At 44.4% G+C, this 18059-nt stretch overlaps 1 protein-coding gene and 1 long non-coding RNA gene across 2 annotated transcripts in view; one reads left to right on the top strand and one right to left on the bottom strand.

Annotated features, from left to right (window-relative positions):
* The window catches only part of ADAMTS18 (ADAM metallopeptidase with thrombospondin type 1 motif 18), a 156202-nt gene that overhangs the window by 11243 nt on the left and 126900 nt on the right, over positions 1 to 18059 (bottom strand). The window contains exons 17-21 of the mRNA XM_027119199.1: positions 17010 to 17151; positions 14246 to 14372; positions 10808 to 11012; positions 8279 to 8464; positions 2434 to 2646 (exon numbers count right to left, since the gene is read on the bottom strand). Coding sequence (XP_026975000.1) covers positions 2434 to 2646; positions 8279 to 8464; positions 10808 to 11012; positions 14246 to 14372; positions 17010 to 17151 — 873 coding nt within the window. The remainder of the gene's footprint in view (positions 1 to 2433; positions 2647 to 8278; positions 8465 to 10807; positions 11013 to 14245; positions 14373 to 17009; positions 17152 to 18059) is intronic.
* On the top strand, positions 807 to 16437 carry LOC113627046 (uncharacterized). Its single transcript, XR_003435408.1, has 3 exons — positions 807 to 1026; positions 2403 to 2526; positions 14156 to 16437. It is a non-coding gene; the product is annotated as an uncharacterized LOC113627046 (long non-coding RNA).

Here is an 18059-nt window from a genome sequence, read left to right as displayed (position 1 = left end):
TGCTGGCTTGCTGGTGAGCAGGGTCAGGGTCCAGGAGATCCCAGGGCTGAGGCCCACCTACTGGTGCATTCAGCCAGGTCCTGGGGCTAGTGCCAGCCCAGTGGCAGGCAAAGTCAGGTCCTGGCGTCTGGCTGCAGAGTCCAGTGGTCCCAGAGGTTGTGTCTAAATGTTGGTGGGTAAAGCCATTTTCTGACACAGCTGCTGTGGGCCTGGCATGTCTCACAGCTTGTGTTGGCCTACTGATGAGTTGGGCTGGATCCCAGGGCAGCTGGCAGCCAAGGTATCTTAGAGCTGGTGTTGGCCTGCTGGTGGGTGGGCTGGGTCCCGCCATGGCTGCAGTTGTCCTGAGGCTGCTGTCCACCTGCTGGTGGGTGAGGCTGGTTCTGAGGCTAGAGCAGCCTCACTGGTAGGCTGGGCTTGGGCCCAGGGAGTCTTAAGGCAGCCTCTTTGCTGGTGGGTGGGGCAGCATCTGCACCCAGTTAAACTGCTTGGCCTGAGGCGTCCCAGTACTGGTGCCTTTAGGCTGGCAGGCAGGGCTGGATCCCTAGGCTAATCAGCTCGAGGGAGGTTACAAAATGGCGCTTGCCAGCACTAGTGTCCATGTGGTAGAATGAGCTCCCCCAATGCCAGTGTCTGTACCCAGGGTTTGTTCCAGTTGCTTCCTTCTTCTCCAGGAGACTCTCCAAGATCAGCAGGTAGGTCTGACCCAGGCTCCTTTCTAAGCATTGCTTATGCCCTAGGTCTCAGAGTGTGTGACATTCTGTGTGCACCCTTTAAGAGCGGTGTCTCTGTTTCCCACAGTGCTCCGGAACTCCTGAAAGTAAGCTCCACTGGCCTCCAAGGCCAGACGTCCTGAAGGCTCATCTTCCTGGTGCAGATCCCTTGCTCCCTGGGGACAAGCTCTGCAACTGTAGCGATTCTCCCATTTGTGAATCACCCACCTGGGGGTATACTGCGACTCTGCCTCTCCTACCCATCTCACTGTGGCTCCTTCGTTACATCTTTAGTTGCAGAAGATCTTTTCTGGTAGGTTCCGGTCTTTGTCGTCAATTGTCGTTCTGTAAATAGTTGTTATTTTGGTGTGCCCGTGAGAGGGGGTGAACTCCTACTCTGTCATCTGGGGAACTCTCCTCTCACAGTAGTACGTATTTTAGGCTTTATGGGCCATACGATTTTTGTTGCAGTTACTCAACTTTGCCTTTGCAGCACTAAAGCAGCCGTGAACACCACAAACAAATGAGCATGGCTGTGCGCTAATAAAAGTTTATCCAGGCAGCAGCTGGCGGAGATGATTTGCCCGCTGGAAATTATTTGCTGATCCCTGATCTAAATGATTTTACATGAATCAATTTCTAAATCTGTTAAAATTTTTTAAAGGAATTCATAGCAATAGGCATATCACCTAGTAGGAGCCTAGCCAATTAGAGAGATGCAATCATGCTAATTTCCTGATCTTTCCTCCAGGTTTTAGTTCCCCGAGCCTCCCCAATACATACCCAAACCTACCTGGCTCCTGTGTTGCATGATGAGGTGGGTAGCACCTCTCAAGCCAGTGGGGTCTCTGAAGAGCTATGTAACTCCCATTGGTTGTAACAACGCACGGACCAAAACACAGCTTTGGATTCCTGAGGGCGTATCATTCTCTGAGACTTAGCATCACATACCAATCCTAGCCCAAAGCAGCGTGTCTAAAGTTGCCTCCAAGTCTTTCGAGGATCTGAGTTTAAAAGCTGGGTGTCTTTGGCTGAATTGCCGAAGTCACTGAGCTTTACCTGCCTCAAAAAAGGGGCAATAATACCCACTGATAAGACTGTTTCCAGGATGAACGGAGGGAATAGAGGATGCATGTACAGTCCGTAGCGTAGAAAGCGTTTGACAAATGTTAGCTATTATATTATTCAGAAACATGACATAAAAGCCAAGCGAGTCAAGCCTCTGAGCAGCATTTCTAAAATACAGAAGACTCTCGTGATGGTTTGAACACCAGCAACGACTGTGAACATCAGCACGGTGTGACGGCCCTGGGACTAAGGACTTTATTTACTCATTCAAAAAGGCTTCCCTGGTGGCGCAGTGGCTGAGAGTCCGCCTGCCGATGCAGGGGACACGGGTTCGTGTACTGGTCCGGGAGGATCCCACATGCTGCAGAGCGGCTGGGCCCGTGAGCCATGGCCACTGAGCCTGCGCATCCGGAGCCTGTGCTCCGCAAGAAAAAAAAAAAAAACCCAGCTCTGCAAGATATTATCATCTCAATTTTCTAGATGTGAAAATGGAGGCTCACAGATGATGGAATCTGCCCAGGGCCGCATGGGCAGTGGAGCTGGCCAAGGAGCTCAGGTTGTTTGGACAGGTCTGTAACAGCAGCAGCTGTAAACTGCCTCCTTTTCTTGAATCTCTCCTAGGTGTAAAACCCCTCACTCTGTGTGCACTCACCTGTTGCCATGGCGACGAATACCACCCAGCTGCCATACTGTACACTGGACGGGCTGGACACGCCCCTCGGTTGCAGGTTTCTTCCAAGTCCAGGTTTGGTTTCTTAATATTGCGGCACCGTCGCTCAGGGAGGGTTACCAGCTTGCCCTGGAAGGCCTTCTCGCTGCATTTCATTTCCCTCTTCCTTACCCCCAAACCACAGCTAGCGGAACACTAGGGGCCAAGAAAAGAGGCGTCAGTGTGCAGGCTCCACCGTTACGTCTGCTGCGCAGATGCGTTCTGACCTAAGGAGGCACCATCCACGTGTAATCCGAGGGACGGGACTGCAGCAGGTCAACCACACCACGCCTGGATCCCGAAAGCACTGCACCCAGTCCCTCGTGCTGTAGAGGCCAGAGAATCGGAGTCACTTTCCCAAGGTCACAGAAGTCATCAGTACCGTAGAACAAAATGAGGCCCTGCCCAGCAGGACCAGGAGATGCCACGTGGAGGGAGTGAGACAAAGTCCGAGAGAGAGACAAGATTGGCAGAGGATGTGATCAGGATCTCTGTGTAGTGACTGGATGTCCAGGAATACCTGAGGCCTCTCTGCAGAGTCAGGGCTCGGTGTGCCAAGGAAGCAGGGCAGGGAGACTGGGGTCAGATGCAGTGCAGGGGAAGAACCGTCAGATCCCAAGTAACTTGCCTTCATTTTTACCCTGCCTCCCTCTTGCCTGAGATACAACCTGCAGCTGTGGTATGGCAGGAAAAACAGAGAAGGATGGAGGCAGATGAAAAGTATGAGAAAACTGGTTTTGGTTTTAAACAGTATTATGGAATACTGTACGAAGCCTTGATGAACTGAATAAATCCGTAAGAACTGGCATCCGTGTAACCATCATAAATAACGAAGGACAGGGATGGGATCGAGATGCTGGAGGACCAGGGTATGGAGCTCACCTTCTGCCACAAACACATCAAAAATACACCTGCACGTGGACTGATTCTCACAGAACATCTACTGAACCCTGGCAGGAGACCTCAGACTTTCAAAAGGGTAAGAAAATCTCCACATAACTGGGTAGGACAAAAGAAAAAAGGAAAAAAAAGAGGAATTGGGACAGGATCTGTGCCCCTGGGAGGAAACTGTGCAAGGGGAAGGCTTTCTGCACCCTGGGAAGTCCCCTCACTGGCAGGGAGATCAACCAGGACAGAGGGGAAGCTTTGGAGCCTTGGAGGAGCACAGCAACCAGTTTGTAGAGAGCAAAGAGGAGAGAGACCTGCATGGAGGGTTGGTACCACTGCCCGGAACCCCCTAGCCTGAGATGCTCCTCTGCTGAGGCAGGCAGGGGCTGGGTGCTGACGCTCGGGATTTGGAGGTCAGACCCAGGGAGAGGACTGGGGTTCGTTGCTTGGAGACACCCAGAGGGGGCTAGGGCGTGGTATGCCCCAGCTGAGGGAGGACAGAAAGAAGCCTGGGCCCATTAGAGAGGCAAGGCACTATTGTTGGGGGGGGGGTGTGCTAGGAGGGGGCAGGACCGCCATAGGAGCTTCTTTCTCTGTGAGGGCACTCTCGGCAGCAAAGTCCTGGAGGGGAAAGTCTGCAACCTAGGTTACTCTACCCAGCAAGATTACCATTTCGAATAGAAGGGGAGGGAAAGAATTTCTCAGACAAGCAAAAACTAAAAGAATACAGCAGTACTAAACCTATCCCAGAAGAAATACTGAAAGGTCTTTTCTAAACAGAAAGGAAGATATAGGAAGGAGGAAATCACAAATGGAAAGTAAATCACTTAAAGAATTCAATATACAGATCAAAAGGAAAAAAAAACCTATCTGTGAAAGCAATGATAAATACAGGAACAGCAAAAGGATAAACATGAAGATGTACAAAAGGACATGAAAATCATAAAATGTGGGGAAAGAGTAAGAAAATGTAGATTTTTTTTTCTAGAATGTGTTTGAGCCTATTTGACTATCAGTATAAAGCAAGCAGATATAGGAGGGGGTGAACATACTTGAAAAACAGGGCAACCACACATCAAACACGTACCATAGATTCACAAAAACCAAAAGCAAGAAAACACAAGCATAAAATAAAAGGAAATCATTAAACCACAGAAAGAAAAACAAGAAGAACGAACAAAGAAGAAACAAAATTAACTGGAAAACAAGGTTTAAAATGGCAATACATACATATGTATCAATAATTACCTTAAATGTCAATGGACTGAATGCGCCAATCAAAAGACACAGAGTGGCAGACTGCATTAAAATACAAGAGACCCACCATAGGGCAGAGGACACAAATAGATTGAAAATGAGGGGATGGAAGAAGATACTTCATACAAACAGAAACGACAAGAAAGCGGGAGTCACAATACTTGTATCAGACAAAATAGACTTTTTCTTTATGGCCTCTGTTTTAAAGAAGGACACTATATAATGATAAGAGGGTCAATACAAGAAGAGGATTTTACACTCCTTAACTCCTAATATAGGAGCACCAAAATACATAAAACAAGTCCTAACAGACGTAAAGTCTCCAACTATTATTGTATTCCTGTCAATCTCTCCCTTTAACACCCCACTCACATCAATGGACGTATCTTCTAGACAGAAAATCAAAGACAACAGAGATCCTAAATGATACAATAGAACAGTTACACTTAATTGATATTTTTGGGACATTACATCAAAAAAACCCAAACAAACCAGAATACACATTCTTTTCAAGTACACATGGAACATTCTCTAGGACTGACCACATACTAGGGCACAAAACTAACCTCAACACATTTAAGAGTATAGAAATTATTTTGAGCATCTTCTCTGACCGCAATGGCATGAAGCTAGAAATCAACCATAGGAAAAGAAATGAGAAAAAAACCGATTACATGGAGACTAAACGATGTGCTACTAGAAAAACCAATGGGTCAACAAGGAAATCAAAAAAGAAACTAAAAAGTACCTTGAAACAAATGAAACGAAAGCACAACCACACAAAAGCTATGGGATGCAGCAAAATCAGTTCTTACAGGGAAGTTCCTAGAACTACATGCCTTCCTCAAAACAACAAGAAAAATCTCAAACAACCTAACCTACTACCTGAAATAATTAGAAAAAGGAGAGTAAATTAGAAAAAGGAGAGTAAACAAACGTAAGGCAGCAGAAGGAAGGAAACAATACAGTTTAGAGGAAATAAAACAGATTAAAAAACAATAGAAAAAAATAAAATCAAGAGCTGGTTCTTTGAAAGGGTAAACAAAATTGACAAACCTCTGACCAGACTCACCAAGAAGAAAAAGAGAACCCAAATAAACAAAATAAGAAATGAAAAATGCCTTAAAGACTTAAACTTACAATATGACACTGTAAAACTCGTAGAAGAGAGCATAGGCAAAACATTCTCTGACATAAATCATACCGGTGTTTTCTTAGGTCAGCTTCCCAAGGCAATAGAAATAAAAACAAAAATAAACAAGTGGGACCCAATCAAACTTACAAGGTTTTTCACAGCAAAGGAAACCATAAAAAAACTGAAAACCTGTGGAACGGGAGAAAACTTTTGCAAATGATGCAACCAACAAGGGCTTAATCTCCAAAATATACAAACAGCTCATACAACTTAACAACAGAAAAAACAACCCAATTGAAAAATGGGCAGAAGACCTAAATAATCATTTCTCCAAAGAAGGCGTACAAATGGCCAATAGGCACGTGAAGCGATGCTCAACATCACTAATTATTAGGGAAATGCAAATCAAAACTACAGTGAGGTACCGCCTCACACTGGTCAGATGGCCATTATTAAAAAGTCTACAAATAACAAATGCTGGAGAGGGTGTGGAGAAAAGGGAACACTCCTGCCCTGTTGGTGGGAATGTAAGTTGGTGCAGGCATTTGCAGCAACATGGATGGAACTAGAGATTATCATACTAAGTGAAATAAGTCAGAAGGAGAAAGACAAATACCATATGGTATCACTTATATGTGGAATGTAAGATATGACACAAATGAACATATCTATGAAACAGAAACAGACACACAGACATAGTGAACAAACTTGTGGTTGCCAAAACGGAGGGGTGGAGGGAGAGGGATGGATTGGGAGTTTGGGGTTAGTAGATGCAAATTACTACATTTAGAATGGATAAACTACAAGGTCCTATAGTTCCCTACAAGGGAACTATATCCAATCTCCAGGGATAAACCATAATGGAAAAGAATATAGAAAAGAATGTATACATGTGTATAACTGAGTCACTTTGCTGTACAGCAGAAATTAGCACAACACTGTAAATCAACTCTACTTCAATAAAGATAAAATAAATAAATGATAAAGGATAACACTGAGCTTATACTTACAGCAGCTCTATGAGGGAGGGAGGTGCAAGTGTTGGCTCCAAGGTGCCAAGGAGGAAAATGAGGCTTAGCCCAAGGTCACACCTGTAGTAATCACTGAAGACCGCTTTTTAATGCACTAAGTCTGATTCAAGCCCATGCCTTTAGCCATTAGGTTATAATGTCTCTTAAAGAAAATGAGCGAGGAGGAGAGAGGCGGATGTGTTGCTCAATACTTGTCATCTACATAGAATGAAAGGGCATTGATGGAAAAGACCCAGAGGCTGTTGGGATAGAAGCCCCTCCACTACTGGACCTCACCATCCCCACTAGTGACTTTTCTCTTTCTGGGCATCTGTGTTGCTCACCAGACGGTGGACTCCATAAGAGCAGAGACCTCGCCTTACGTGTTTCTGATGGACACTTGCGGTTTGGCGTCTTTTCTCATGTTTCCTATGCCTGTGAACTCAAAGGATTTTCCCAAGCTAGAAGTCTGGGGGGCATCTTTAAATCTTCCCTCTCCCCTACCCAACATATGCCTGAAGGTACCAGCCGGCTTCTTTAGGAACTCTCAAAGACCCTGCTTCCTGCCATCCCTGGAAAACTTTCATCTTTCATCACTGCAACATCCAGGCAAGCGGCTTTCCTGCCTCTGGCTTTGGGTTCCCCTCTGTCTGAGATGAAAACCTGATTGTTCCACTGCTTTATTTAAAATTTTAAATAGCTCCCCAACCTTTATAGGATATATTTGTAGCCCGCCACCCCCGGCCCTCACGAGCTGTGCCTGATGAAACCTCCAGCTTCCACCCCGACCCCCTGCCCAGTTCCGCCCTGACTGCGTTATATTCTCCAGTCTCTCCCTTGCGTAGGGTGCACCCTCTGTCTGAACAGCCCTGGCCCTGGCTTTGCCTGATTCCTGCTCATCCCTCAGGCTCTCACTCCCTGGAAAGTCGCTTCTGCCAAGGTCTCCTCCTGACGCGGGGGTTGGGTGGACCTCAGGCTCTCCCGTGGGATCACAGACCTCTACCACAGCACTCCGCTTACCTTACCTGTATTTTTTTTTTATTTATATAAATTATTCATTTTTGGCTGCGTTGGGTCTTCGTTGCTGTGCCTTGGCTTTCTCTAGTTGCGGCTAGCAGGCTCTAGAGCGCAGGCTCAGTAGTTGTGGCGCACGGGCTTTTAGTTGCTCCGCGGCACATGGGATCTTCCCGGACCAGGGCTCGAGCCCGCGTCCCCTGCATTGGCAGGCGGATTCCCAACCACTGCGCCGCCAGGGAAGTCCCACCTGTATTTTTATACACATGCTTTATACGTACGGTTTGGTACCTCCACGGCCCAGGCACTGCCCAGTCAGTGTGATGGGTGCTTTATTAATATGCGAGGAAGAAATCAGCAGGGAAGAATGAATAGTAAGCAGCCACTTGGTATACACGTGTGGAACAGAGAGGAGCACTGAGTGGATGCTGGGGGATGAGCTGAGCATTCCCAACAAAACCCAGCACTACATCTAAACTCATACCTCACTCCACGAAGAGACGACCCACTGGAGCCGACTGTTCTTGGGACATCGTCCTAGGACGCAGCCCTCCTGCGATTCTGGTCTCGGGCTGCTGGCACACAAGCTCTCAGGGACGTCCTCTACCGTGGCAGAACTTTTACACAGGACTTCACGTCTCCTCACCCCTCGTCCACAGGTCTTAGAACACTTGAGATTTAAAAAAAGGCATGTACATGCTAGTCTCAAAAGACTGTCTTCCAGACGAATGTATTAATGAAGGGTTTACAGAGCAATTTTTAAGCACTAGAACCAAATGCCCAATAAAATCCCTTGCAGCCAGCAGAATAAATCTTTCCTCCCTCCAGAGCCTCTAAGTACAGATTACTGTTCCCTTTCAACATTCTGAATGCCCAGGGGTTGCTGTGTTGCCCCAGGTCTGAAGACAAGTTTTATTCTTAATGGAGAAGAGAGGGGTTCTGTGTACAGCACACATGATAACAATTTGGAAAATGGTACAGGGCCTATTCATGGATGTAACTGTATCTCTCTCTGGCACAAGGCAGAGTCAATCTGGGCATTGGTGAAAGAGGACCGTCAGTGCTTTGGACAAGGAGAATAATAGCAAAGTATAATATGTACAATAGGGACGGCAACAGACCGTGACATTTATGAAAATGGGCTGGGAGTGTCCAATTCCTGCCCCTAACATCTGCTGTTTCTAGGCGGGGCACTGTGCTAACTCTTGGGGAAAAACTAAGTCGACACTCGTCAAATATTTGGAGGTAACTGTGCACGGTGGTCTCATACTCTTCTACTCTTACTGTCCTGACTTCACAAGCACTGTGAAATATGTAAGGCGGCAAATCATCTCCTGGCTTTCAGATTTGTACTTCACAAGTTGCCAAGATCACTTAGAAGACTTTGGCCCCAGGCTGGGGTGTGCCCCCAAGGGACGTGTCCCCTCCCTGGCCTTTACAGTCTTCTTGTTGGCCTCTCAGAAGGGCCGCATGAGATGTGGTCCCACTTGTCTTGGCTGTCTGTGAGTTTGCAAACATCTGGGGCACCGTTCCAAGCCTGCTCAGAGGACCGGTGGGAATTCTCATTCTTCCTATTTCTAAGGGAGATGGAGACAGGATAATGATGATGATATCATAATAATCGTCTCTCTGCAAACCACAGCAGAGAGTGTTTATTGAATGCCTTCTGTGCACGGTGATATACCTTAGTGTATACCAGGGCCTATATCACATGACCCTCTAAACAGCCTATGAGATAACTGCTATTATCCCATTTTACAAAGGAGGTGTCTGAGAGTCACAGAGCTTAGGTACCTTGACCAAGATGAATCGACCGTCTGCCAAGTTGTGGAGATGGGCAAATTCGTCTGATATCAGACCAGGGCTCTGCACCCCTAAACATCTCTCATTCATGTTCATAACATCCAAGTAGTTAAATTCTTATTCAATAGAATTCTTATTTATCGCGATTTTTTTCCAGCATGGTAAAATGTTTAAATTGCTTCCCAAATGGTTTCCAGAGCCATGGTCTCTAATGGAAGAACTGGTGGCTATCACAGTTCTGAAGGACCCCTTTCATACTGAGTAAGTTCTCAAAAGGACATATTTGGTTTTAGCTGTGAAATAAAAGGGGGTGTAAGGGTGCAAGGCTAAACTGCATCCGAAATCAATACTGTCCAGGATGTAATGCACCCTATGTGGAAACTCGGTAGAAATGTGGCCAGGGGCTCCTACCTGGCTTCATAGTCCAGGTGATGAAACCTCTGCTTGCCATCCATGGTTGGGCAGAGGCTGGGCTCTCACCTGCAAGGATGCCGTGTACCAGGGTTCTTGGCACATTTTGGACCAGATAATGTTGGGGGGCCAGACATTTTTTACAATGCCCTGTGCCTTGTAGGATGTTTCCCTCTACCAACCAGATGCCAGTAGCACCATCCTCCAGAGCTGCGACGATCAAAATGTCTCCACGGCCAAATTCCCCTGGGGGGCAAACTGCCCCCAGCTGAGACCCTCTGAGTTGTGAAAGTCAGGTAGTTCTAGGGCTCTTCCAACTTCATGAGTTTGTACCTTTCATTGGGAGCTCGTGGCAAGAGCCAACTTCACGCCCAACTCCTCTCTGTAGCCTAATAACCGCACCTCTTATCATTGAAGCAAGATGATGCCTAGTTCTACGTTTCTATGCCTAGTTCTTGCTATTTTCCGTTTGCTTTGGAGAATTCAGTAGCCAGTTTCATCTGCCAATCCTCCAACACTCACTAGTCTAGCCTAAATGGCCTCCATATTCTAATTTTTTTAGGAGATCAGACTTTGAAGTATTCTAAGCTGTCGTACAGGGGGGTCTCACACTTCCGGCTGCATAAGCATCGCTACAAATGCTCATTCAAATGCCCCATTTCCCATTAACTCAGTGTGATTCCCACAAACGTACCAACAGCTGAGACACTCTTAGGGTAAAAAAGATACCACCCATATTTTTGTCACCTTCCTTTTCCAAGGGGAATGAATCCAATGACTCCAAGCCTTTGCCACTTACCTGAGACCAGGGCCCAGGGCTCCATTCTGGAGGGCAGGCATGGCTGTTGCAGACTTGAACCTGAGTGGGTGTGCTCACTGGGCAGAGAGAATGCAACACCGCTTCCTCCTTTTGGAAGGGCTTCTTCTGGACACACTGGACCTTCCGGCTCTGCTGGCCCCCCGCACATGACCGGCTGCACACGCTCCATTCACCTGGCTTCCAGCTTTCAGTGAAAGACAGAATTACTTCTGGTGAAGCTAAGACTAAGGATCATCAATTCCAAAGCAGTTACTGTGAAAGATTAACCACCTGATGAAAGTCTAAGGTCAACTGTAGAACCAATATGGCCAATTCATACTGATTCTGCTTTTATAGATTTTCAAGCCTACGTGAGTGTGGTCCATTTGTAGGGAATCACATGGAATCACCACGTGATTCGGGGGAAAAATACGTTCCTGTCCTCTGCAGGCAAAGAAACATGGGCCATCTGGAAGTGTGAGCGATTCATTCGTTCAGCCAGTTGTGATCTTAAACCCTGCGCCACGGGATCTCCTAGGCATTAGGGTTGGAAAAGACGGATGAAACAATGCTTTTCCCATTAAGAAGCTTATGGAAGAGGTGGCTATGTGGACAAATAAAGAAGATACTTGCTGATAATTGCTACAAAGAAGTTAATAAAAGTACAATAATGAGACTAATGAAACAAGGGTTCAGTGAGGGGAAGAGAGAGGGGTGTGTGTGTGTGCGTGCGTGCAAGCATCTGAAAGAGAGAGGGGCACATTCGGAGAGGGTCTTACAAAGACTATTTCTAAGTAGGTGGTTCCCTACTTAGAAATAACTTTTTCTGGTTAGCCTTGAACTTTACTGATGGGTTAGAGATATAATCTCGAATTCTTTATTTAAAGATTGCCAGGTCGCTACTTTTTTTTTCACAGCTGTCTGAGACTTGGTGTACACTGAAGAATGGTCACCTGCAACCAAGAATCCTTGTCAACAACTGGCTGTGATTAATTGAAATTCTCTGATTCGAAGGCCTCGCATTAAAAAGATCCACCAGATAGGATCACGATACGTTTCAAAGCATCAATGTCTAAAACTGCTCTTGGTTTACAAATCTTCTAAGTATCATTTGAAAGCATAAAAACATCACCGAGACCAAATGTGTGTTTGTTACACGTCTGCATTTCTGCATCTTCCTAGTCCTAGGATATTTGCTCTGGTTTCCCCTGCCCCCCTCAAGCCTGAGGTGCGAGGTTAAAGGCCTTTCTGTTAGTCCAGAGAATTTAGCACATGAGTTCTAGGATTCTAAAACATTGCATAATCCATGTTATCTTAGTTAAAGAGATGATACCAAATAAAAGAACTCCTTGTATTTGTATAATCATTTTCTCTTACAGTAAGATGCAAAGAAAAGATATATATTATCATGAAATTATTAGTTTTAATCAACCCCGACCTCGCAGACCTGATTCCTCTACTTTCCATTTTCTCCCTTATTGCCTTTTTTTCTTTTTTTGGCCGTGTCTTGTGCCTCGTGCAGAGTCCTAACCGCTGGACCACCAGCGAAGTCCCCTTACTGCTTTTTTATATTTATCATTTTTATAGCACGTATCTCACTGCATCTCAATTATCTGTTTACACATCCAGCTCTTCCATTCGATGGTGGGTTCATTGATGGCAGGAAATACAAGCTATTCATCTCCATCTTCCAGTCCTCAGCTGAGGGCCTGGCGTACCGTAGGACATATAACATGGTCATTACATGGGAAAATAATGGAGTTAGATCAGATGAACTCCTTTGTCCTTAGAGCTCTAATAGTCTAAGCCCTTATTTCTAGTATATCTCTGCAGAAGAATAGTCCCTAAAAGGTCCCATTATTCAACAGGAAATACTGAGATAAATAATAGGGTTGCAGGGAATTCCCTGGAAGTCCAGTTGTTAGGACTTCGCAGGTTTGATCCCCAGTCAGGGAACTAAGATCCTGCATGCCTCTCACTGCGAGGCCAAAAAAAAAAAAAAAAAAAAAAAAATAGGGTGGCATAAAAGGGAAAAGAAACAAAAGACACTGCCCATTTCACTCCAACTCTGCAGAGTCACTGCAGGGGCTGTTCTGCTTTTAAAGAGCCAGCAAACTTGTTACTGCACAGAATATCATTTCTACGTGGAGCTATCAGGAAAGTTCTGGGAGTTAAGCATGACTAACGCTCTCTCTCCCTTTTCATGGAGGTACATACGAATGGGGTTTCTTTCTTTTCTTGGCGGAGATAAACAATGATGGAAAGGAGGCTTAAAATAAGAAAACATTAGCTTACATTCAAGTGTACTGACAATCCCTACACGTACCTAAACGTACACACACATGCGCGCACACACCTCCCCATCTAAGGGAGAGATTATTCCACAAGGATCAGTAACACTGTCTGGTTATCACGTCTTAGAGCCACGGGATATTTTTAGAGCCAGACATTTCTTAGCAAGAGAGAAAATTCCATGGAAGCCCCCCACATGTCTTTCTCCTTTTTGTGTTCAGGATACAGCTGGTTCCAAACTCTAAGGGAAAAACGGTTGACAATTGGGCCTAGGGGTTGGTGGGGAGCTGAAGCCCCAAACGATTATGACAAATACACTATTTATAGGGAAAAAAATATGTATGTATATAAAAAGACTGTACAATATAATCGCATCACCACAAAGCAAACACTACTTATTAAGATGATCGGAAACAGCAGGGAACACAACGGTGCTGCAGAAGAAACCCTGTCAACTCTATATAAATACATTTGGCAGAAGATAAATCAAACAAGAAGAGACTCCATTTGGCTGGGAACATTAGTTAAAATTAGCGTTCAAATAGTAGTGTGGCTCCAATCAATCCAAAAGCAAACCCACTGGGCTCCCCACCGTGTCTCTTCATCAAAAATGGGGTTACCACTTGGGCTCTACACCCTTCCTTTTAACTTTGTGTCTTGCTACTGTGTAATTTGCATTTGGGCTTTCATGGGTTGCAGAGTAATATGATTTTTAAAATCTTGGATGACTCTCTAAACGTTAAGCATACAACCACATAGAAATTTAACTAACATACGATTCTGTGTTATTTAAATATCTGTTTTAGTTCAGAGAAGAGGGGTCTCTATGAAAAGGTTGAAAAAAGATGCCTTTATGCCTTTTTTTTACCCCAAGCTTAAGCTGGCATAGCCAGAGTCTGAGTGTCTGAAGCAAATTTGTGTTTTTCAAGTTATATATTTTAACTGCAACTCTCATCTCCTTTCTTATATTGACTTTTTTTGGGGGTGGGGTGGGGCGGGGGGTATTCTGTCTATCTTTGAATCACTTTTTTTTTTTTTTGAATCACTTTGGATCAGAGGCATCGACAGTGGCTTCAACCATCTCCTATCAACAATAAAGGCACACAAGTACAGATGCAACCAGAAAGACATTTCCAGATGACTTACTAGGCAGGGCAGGAGAAGGCATTGCACATTTTGGGTTCAGTTGCTGGCTTGGCTCTCGCATTGCAGAATGAGGAATTGACTTGAGTGTTTTGATCCCGTAAGCAAATGGCCTTGACACTTATGTAACCTAATAAGACATGAGAAGTTACAAAGTGAAAACTGCAGGTAACCAATTCCGCTTAAGTTTCCAAGTGTAGCTTCGGGTTTACCAGGGTTCTGATAATTTACTGAAGATACAGAACCTAAATATTGTACGAAAACACTTCCTTCTGATAAAATCTACAACTCATGTGAATTCCACCCTCATGCCACGCCCCCCCAACAGTTTTCATATTTTAATACTTTTTAACAAGTAGCGTCTTAGTTTTCAGGACTGCCATGGATTCTAGAACGATATGGTAAAGACAGAGCAATATTTTGAAATTGAAAACAATTTTGAAAACGGGGCAATATCTGTTTGAGGGAAGTATCCCAGAAGCTTTAACTCACACTGCACATATCTAATGGAAAATGTTCTGCAAAGAAAAATCTTGGGGGAATTCTGTGTGGAAACTCTAAGAGTTTGCTTTTTCATGAAGCATCTTCTACACTTGCCTGAGTATGTGCGCATATAAACAAAAAGTTGAACTCACTGAATATGTGTTCATACTTGTCCGCAAGGACTCTGGTTTTTTGTTTCTGTCTGTTCACCCCACTGCCTTGTTTTCGATATTCATTTCAGGACCTCTCATCAAGATACACTTTATTTTGTGTGTGATTAACTGTATTTGTCAGCTCCCCACATAGGAATGCTGCCCCCTCTTTCAACTGTCTTTATTCACATGGACTTTTCCTTAAAATGGAATCTGAGCAACAGTGAAGAGTCACTCCCGCTAGAATGATTAGGTTGAAGGGGGTCTGCTTTCAGGAGGAACTGATCAAAATATTGGGACTCCCTAAAGTCAAGAGTTTGCTTCTGGAGAACGTATTCATTTGGACTTGTCTTCTCTTAGACTTCCGACATGCTATGGTCTGTGAGTCACACGAAGGTGTTGCTAACTCAAGGCAAAGGAGAATCCCATAATGCACTTGTCCAGCATCCTCCCCTTGGTTGTATTTAGTCCCTGTAAATGGAAAATGGATTGACTCTCTCTCTTTCCCAAGGAACCTGTGCTCTCTCTGGAATACCAGGAAGTTATCGCGAATGATCTCAAAGAGCATTTGATACATGAACAACTGCTCATGCTCGAAGACTACGTGAAAAACAGCATAAAGATTATGGTTTCTGTTCTGTTAAAAAAAGAAAAAAAAGAACATAAAATGATACATGTGTGGCGTGTGTCTGAGTATGTGAAACACGTGTTTTTATGTTTGCTTAAGAAAAAGAATACGATATAGACCAAAGTATTAACACTGGCTATTGCTGATTAAAAGATTATGGGAGATTATTTTCTTCTTTATAGCATATTGCTTTTAAAATGTGTATTAATAAAAAATATATTCCCTTTTAATTATTTCATATATATTTTTAAAAAGAAGTATTTCTTCATATTTTGTTAACTAGCATGGGCAGCTGAAGACAGAATTTCTTCACTTTCTGTATTTCAGCTCTGTTTCTGGTCCCAAGATGCCCCATTTTGCTCAGTGGGATGGACACAGTAGGGAGACCCACTGTCACCAGGTGCTCTGAGCATGAGGAAGTGAGGGACCAACCTTCATGCTTTGGTTTCATGGACTCATTTATGGACTCATTCTTCTTCCCAAAGGGCAAGTGTGACAAAGACTGACTTACCAACCAATATGTGATATTTTGGGACCTAAATAAAATGCCTCCCGTCTACGCACTCAGAGGATGGCTGTGGTTTTTCCCTTCCTTACAAGGGTTATTTCTCGGATTTAATCCATTTCCCTGCGGGGCTGGAATGCCACTGCTTCCACGTGTCAGATCGCTGTCTTAAGTCTGCCTTGCGTGTGTTTTCACTGTCTTGCCCCTACCTTCTCTAAGTCCCACTGGGAGGCTGACAACAACAGAAAAGTCAGGACAGAAAGACAGGAAGCTGTGAGCTGAAAAATCCATCAATGACTCAATCCTTATAAGAAATGGACACATATTTTCTATTTCCCCCCCTTGTAAGTTTCAGATGCGTAACTCTTGAGTCCTGTTTGTGGCTGACTTGAGATTTGTGTGAGTGGGTTCCTTTCTACCTAGGAAAATCCCCTAAGAGTACACATAATATTTGCTTTTTTTTTTTTTTCTTACAGTGACAGTTCCCATAGAGATAGTTCTTTTGTTGCTTATTTAAACCATACAGTGGAAAGACGTCTGGAGTGAAAGAACCTGTTTTTTTTTTGTTTTTTTTTTTTTTTAAAAAAAACAGGGCAGGTAAGGGGGGGTTCTACAAAAGGAAACTGAGGCGGGGGCCAGACCACACGGGGTCCAGTGGGCCACAACGAGGAGCATGGGTTTCATCCAAGTGCAAAGAGGAACCATGGATGACTTTGAAGTAGAAGAACATAATTTCATTTTTTTTTCTGTTGCTGTAATGTTTTTTTGAATTTAATTTTTTTATACAGCAGGTTCTTATTAGTTATCTATTTTATACATAATAGTGTATATATGTCAATCCCAATCTCCCAATTCATCCCACCACCACCCCTGCCCGCCACTATTCCCCCCGTGATGTCCATGTTTGTGCTCTACAACTATGTCTCTATTTCTACCCTGCAAACCAGTGAAAGACCCTGTTTGAGGAGAGACGTGGAAGACGGTGAGAAAATCAACTACCTCCACCACAGGAGAAGGAGCAATCTGACTGCACTGTGCTCCAGGTGTGGCTGTGTCTTTCTGAGGCTGGCTGAGTTCCATTCACGACCTGGGGAAGTGCATACTTCCAAGATATCCCCGGATTTTTGCCTTGCATCAGAATCTGGACAGTGTAAGATACAAATCAGAGATCAAGATACAGGTCAGACCCTGGAATTCCAGAAATCTCACTGAACATTTTAGAGATATTTGCATGCCATTTTGACCTCAAAGCCGGTTCACATCATTGTTCCCAAGTAGGTTTTATGTTGATTTAAAGTTTGCCCATGACACTTTAAACTGTGTACCTCTAGAGCATCAGAACTGGGATTTAGAAAGACAGTAGGGAAACAGGACATTGCTATAAGCCCACAACCCTCAGTTCTAGGCACATCCAATGAATAAGGCAAGAAGATAGATTTTTACCTTATGTTGAAGGAGAGGTTATACTATGAGGTCTCAACCTTCACTTTAAACTTGAAAGCCTAGCATGATACTAAAATATGCTAACTCTCAAAACAGGCATAACTCTCTCAGCAGAAATCATTCTCATATTGAATATTGGGAAGATATATGTGGAACCTCCCAGGTTTGGGATGTTGAAATGTCTTTTCCCCCACTAGGGTCTCAAACCTCTGGCCCATATATCTTTGTTCTATTATTTTAGGTATGACACCAGACAGTTCAACAACTCTCGCAGAGAGATTCTAGTCATGGTGGTGCTCCAGAGATAACGGCTGAGATTGAATCAGCGTATATAGACTTTTATGATTTATCCTGGCCCACAACTTATAATCCCTCTCCTGGATGCCAGTAGATGCTAGACACAAGGGAAGTACACAGAAAACCTTAGAACACCCCACTTAGAATCCCTATCATCAACCTTAGAATCCAGGCAGATTCCCAATAGGATTTCCAAAGAGAATCTGCCCAAAGAGTAGGTGTCTGTTAACTGCGTACCAGGATGAGCAGATAAGACAAAAAGAAATACGATCAGACGTCGTGGTTGGTAATATATATACTGGAATGGAT

The sequence above is a fragment of the Aethalodelphis obliquidens genome, unplaced genomic scaffold (genome assembly GCF_003676395.1).
Source record: "Aethalodelphis obliquidens isolate GAN/ISIS:26980383/991018 unplaced genomic scaffold, ASM367639v1 scaffold20, whole genome shotgun sequence".
In the NCBI taxonomy this organism is placed as follows: Eukaryota; Metazoa; Chordata; class Mammalia; order Artiodactyla; family Delphinidae; genus Aethalodelphis; species Aethalodelphis obliquidens.
Note: the sequence above shows the minus strand (reverse complement) of the source record. Positions and strands in the feature narration are given on the sequence as shown.